At 36.7% G+C, this 3,020-nt stretch overlaps 4 protein-coding genes across 4 annotated transcripts; 1 reads left to right on the top strand and 3 right to left on the bottom strand.

Annotated features, from left to right (window-relative positions):
* Positions 1-1,012, bottom strand: LOC100177889 (pescadillo homolog). The gene is made up of 6 exons (XM_002123123.5): positions 866-1,012; positions 677-811; positions 517-615; positions 341-450; positions 155-282; positions 1-99 (listed from the first exon to the last, which is right to left on the bottom strand). The coding sequence occupies exons 1-6, from the start codon at positions 884-886 to the stop codon at positions 14-16; spliced, it is 579 nt and encodes a 192-aa protein (XP_002123159.1). The 5' UTR covers positions 887-1,012; the 3' UTR covers positions 1-13.
* LOC100180238 (ubiquitin carboxyl-terminal hydrolase isozyme L3-like) lies at positions 888-1,772 on the bottom strand. The gene has a single exon (XM_004227439.4). The coding sequence runs from the start codon at positions 1,639-1,641 to the stop codon at positions 958-960; it is 684 nt and encodes a 227-aa protein (XP_004227487.1). The 5' UTR covers positions 1,642-1,772; the 3' UTR covers positions 888-957.
* LOC101242531 (BLOC-1-related complex subunit 8-like) lies at positions 1,643-2,792 on the top strand. Its single transcript, XM_004227440.4, has 2 exons — positions 1,643-2,202; positions 2,271-2,792. The coding sequence occupies exons 1-2, from the start codon at positions 1,960-1,962 to the stop codon at positions 2,400-2,402; spliced, it is 375 nt and encodes a 124-aa protein (XP_004227488.2). The 5' UTR covers positions 1,643-1,959; the 3' UTR covers positions 2,403-2,792.
* Positions 2,353-3,009, bottom strand: LOC100185763 (apoptosis-inducing factor 3-like). Its single transcript, XM_018816876.2, has 2 exons — positions 2,823-3,009; positions 2,353-2,769 (listed from the first exon to the last, which is right to left on the bottom strand). Exons 1-2 carry the CDS (start codon positions 3,007-3,009, stop codon positions 2,405-2,407), a joined length of 552 nt encoding a protein of 183 aa, XP_018672421.2. The 3' UTR covers positions 2,353-2,404.
* Positions 3,010-3,020: the final 11 nt, after the last annotated feature.

Below are 3,020 nucleotides of genomic sequence, written 5' to 3' on the forward strand. Positions count from 1 at the left end.
ATCGTTTGCGACATTATAACAGCTTGGAAATAATATCCTTTGATGGAAACAANACTTTCCTCAAGCATTTTGCAGAGATCACAAACTGCATGAATTCAACTGAAAAATAAATAAAGTTCAAAATAATTTATTAAAAACTCCATGATTAAAGTACCAGTTAATCGCCTGCATAGTTGAATAGTTTCCACATGAACTCTTCCTGATCTTGGTAAACTTGCAAACAAGAAACACATACATAGTGCATCATCTAAATCTCGCAATGCATCAACAAACGATGGATACCTGCACAACAACAACGTTTAAACATTGCCATCCCACCCCAACCCCACCCGCAACCCACCTCTCCCTAACAATATGATCCACTTTATAACTTGGTTTGTTACTCCGAATGTGAGAACTTCGGATCCGATCTTTCCTGTTGTCAGATTTCTTCAATCTTTTCACGTAAATCTGAATAAAAGGAATATTGTAATAATAAACACAAATATAAACAAACATTAAATATAATAAACAAACCTTATACTCCCTGAACTTATTAATCACAGGTTCATGAGAAAGAAACTGAATATCTTTCATGAAATAAAACGTCCTGTTTGCCGTGCTTCCCTTGTTCACCTGCAAATATTAATCTTTATAACAATAATCCCCAAATAACCCCCCCCCAAATCAAACCCACCTTTTTCTTATTAGCTGGCGCATGTGGGTATACTCCTTTCAAAATACACAACCTTCGAAAATCCGCCAACGACAATTGAAGTTTTTTACACGCTCGTTTCCTTGTAATATATTGAGTCGCTGCCCCGGCATCAAACTATTAACATAGTTATCAATATTTGCAACAAATAAACATTTTATAAACTCATACCTTTTTTTTAACGCGGCCCATGTTGTAACTATCAACTTTATTTAACTAAACCTAAAACATAATTTACACAAATTAGAGGAATATATTAATATTTATACGAGTTTACTCAACGCAACAATGGTAAAACGAAGTTCATTTTTATTCTTTGCCATAAATTCCCGACAAACACGTGCCGCATCCATGACGAAAGTTTCCTCAGATGAACTTCCGTGATTGACAGGTGTCGGTTTACATCCATCAAACTCATACAAACAACCATCAACCTGAACCAAAGCAACAAAATGCAAATCCACTTTAGATTCCGCGGCCAACGCAGCGGTTTGACCTTCGCTTGCACATTGTTTATGAAGATTTTGAATCGAAACGTCGGTTTCCAGTCGTTTTCCTTTATCACTGGAATCCAATTTCCCACAATCCGCCAAAAACTTCCCAATCACCGAAGTTTCATCGATCCCAATCTTCTCGCGTGCGTTTGCTACCGCGTGTATCACACCAATGGTACCGCATGCGTTTCTTATGGTTTGCTTCATAAAGAAAAGTTTCTCACTAACTTCTTGCTTTGGTTCGTCTTTGAATGCTTCATAATAATCTTGAGTGATCGGGAAAAGTAGTATGAGGGCGCAACATGGCTGGGGAATCATACATAGTAACTCCGGATCCAAACCAAACACGTCGGTAAATTGCCATGAGGTTGGAACGCCAAGTAACGAAATATATTTATTCATAACCTCTGGGTTTGATTCCAGCGGCATCCATCTTACTGGAGGTCCAGCCATGATATCTACTGATCTAAACACACAAGCTGTCGAGAACTAAACATGCATGGGAAATATGACGTCATTTAAGATATCTATGTCCAACATGTGGCTGGTCATAGAAATGTTATAAACTTATAAAAATAAAATATTACAAACTAATATTGTTGCGTCATTAAAACGTCATCAGTACATCACTAAATATAATAATCTATAAAATAAAACTTTGCTTTGGTATTCCGGGGTTTTAAACATAGGGGAGGAAAAAAATATAGCAAATAGAAATAGTATAATCGTAAAGATTCATTGAAGCGTATCTTCATAAACATTAGGGGAGCGATGTTTAGTTTTTATACAGGAAATGAACAATTTAAAAACGATCGTGATATGAACCTACAAATCAACGATAAAATATTGGAACAAAAAGTTCAACGTTGTTGTGACGATGTGAATAAGACTGGGCATTTAGTGGCGAATGAACCTTCACTTGGTTTGTACAGAATACAACAACATATAAGGAAAGCCATGCCGAAGCTGGTTGCATGCGAAAGTACAACAAAAGCTTCTGATAACCAACTAAAGGTGTTTTTGTTTATATTATGTTTGTTGTATTGTTTTTGTTCATATTTGTTGTTTATATTTATTTGTAGGGCCTAGTGTTTGATACCAGTGGATCAACGAATGTAATCCAAGACATGAAAAAATCTTCCGAAATATTTTCCAACATTGAGAAGTTACTTGCACGAGCAACAACAGCAGCTGCGATAACGAACATGAAATGACTTTAATGTTGGACGTCTTGTTTCAATACGACATCACCCTTTGATAATTTGTTTGCAAACTCTGCAACTAACGGATCCATTGACATTGTTGCCATGCCAACAATGACATCATTCTTCACATAATAAGCCGCAAACTTTAATTCATCCAAATCTCCTTGTATTATGACATCATCATGACCGCTAGCACACCCAGCGAACCTTAAACTTCTGCCATATTGAACCGTCCAAAAGAATGGAACGATAGCTACAGGGGGCGGGGTCTGCGAGCTTCCTACTATGTATGACAATGAACGTATTATATCTAATGCAGCGATACGACCATGTGCTTGCGCCATTTGCCAATGTTGTATATTCACCATTTCGCCACCTAATAAAATATGATGTCATACACGTATGTAATAATATGTATTATGACATCACCTCTAATAGCAAGTGGAAACATTGTGACATCACCAATAGCATAAACATTAGGAACCTTAGTTGTCATATGTCCGTCCACTTGAATAAACCCACGTTGTGTTAAACGAATTTCAGAATCTCGTAAAAACTGTGTGGCCGGTTTCATACCTGTGTGTATGATATTGTAGATGCACAACATAATGTACATACCCAAATATC

The sequence above is a fragment of the Ciona intestinalis genome, unplaced genomic scaffold (assembly GCF_000224145.3).
Source record: "Ciona intestinalis unplaced genomic scaffold, KH HT001032.1, whole genome shotgun sequence".
Lineage (NCBI taxonomy): Eukaryota > Metazoa > Chordata > Ascidiacea > Phlebobranchia > Cionidae > Ciona > Ciona intestinalis.

Excerpts from the sequence above, each read along its gene's own strand:
- LOC101242531 (XM_004227440.4), top strand. The coding sequence starts at position 1,960 with ATGTTTAGTTTTTATACAGGAAATGAACAATTTAAAAACGATCGTGAT. Across the intron at positions 2,203-2,270 it reads CTTCTGATAACCAACTAAAG|GGCCTAGTGTTTGATACCAG; the intron begins GTGTTTTTGTTT and ends ATTTATTTGTAG.
- LOC100185763 (XM_018816876.2), bottom strand. The coding sequence starts at position 3,009 with ATGTACATTATGTTGTGCATCTACAATATCATACACACAGGTATGAAA. Across the intron at positions 2,770-2,822 it reads GTTTCCACTTGCTATTAGAG|GTGGCGAAATGGTGAATATA; the intron begins GTGATGTCATAA and ends ATATTTTATTAG.
- LOC100180238 (XM_004227439.4), bottom strand. The coding sequence starts at position 1,641 with ATGGCTGGACCTCCAGTAAGATGGATGCCGCTGGAATCAAACCCAGAG.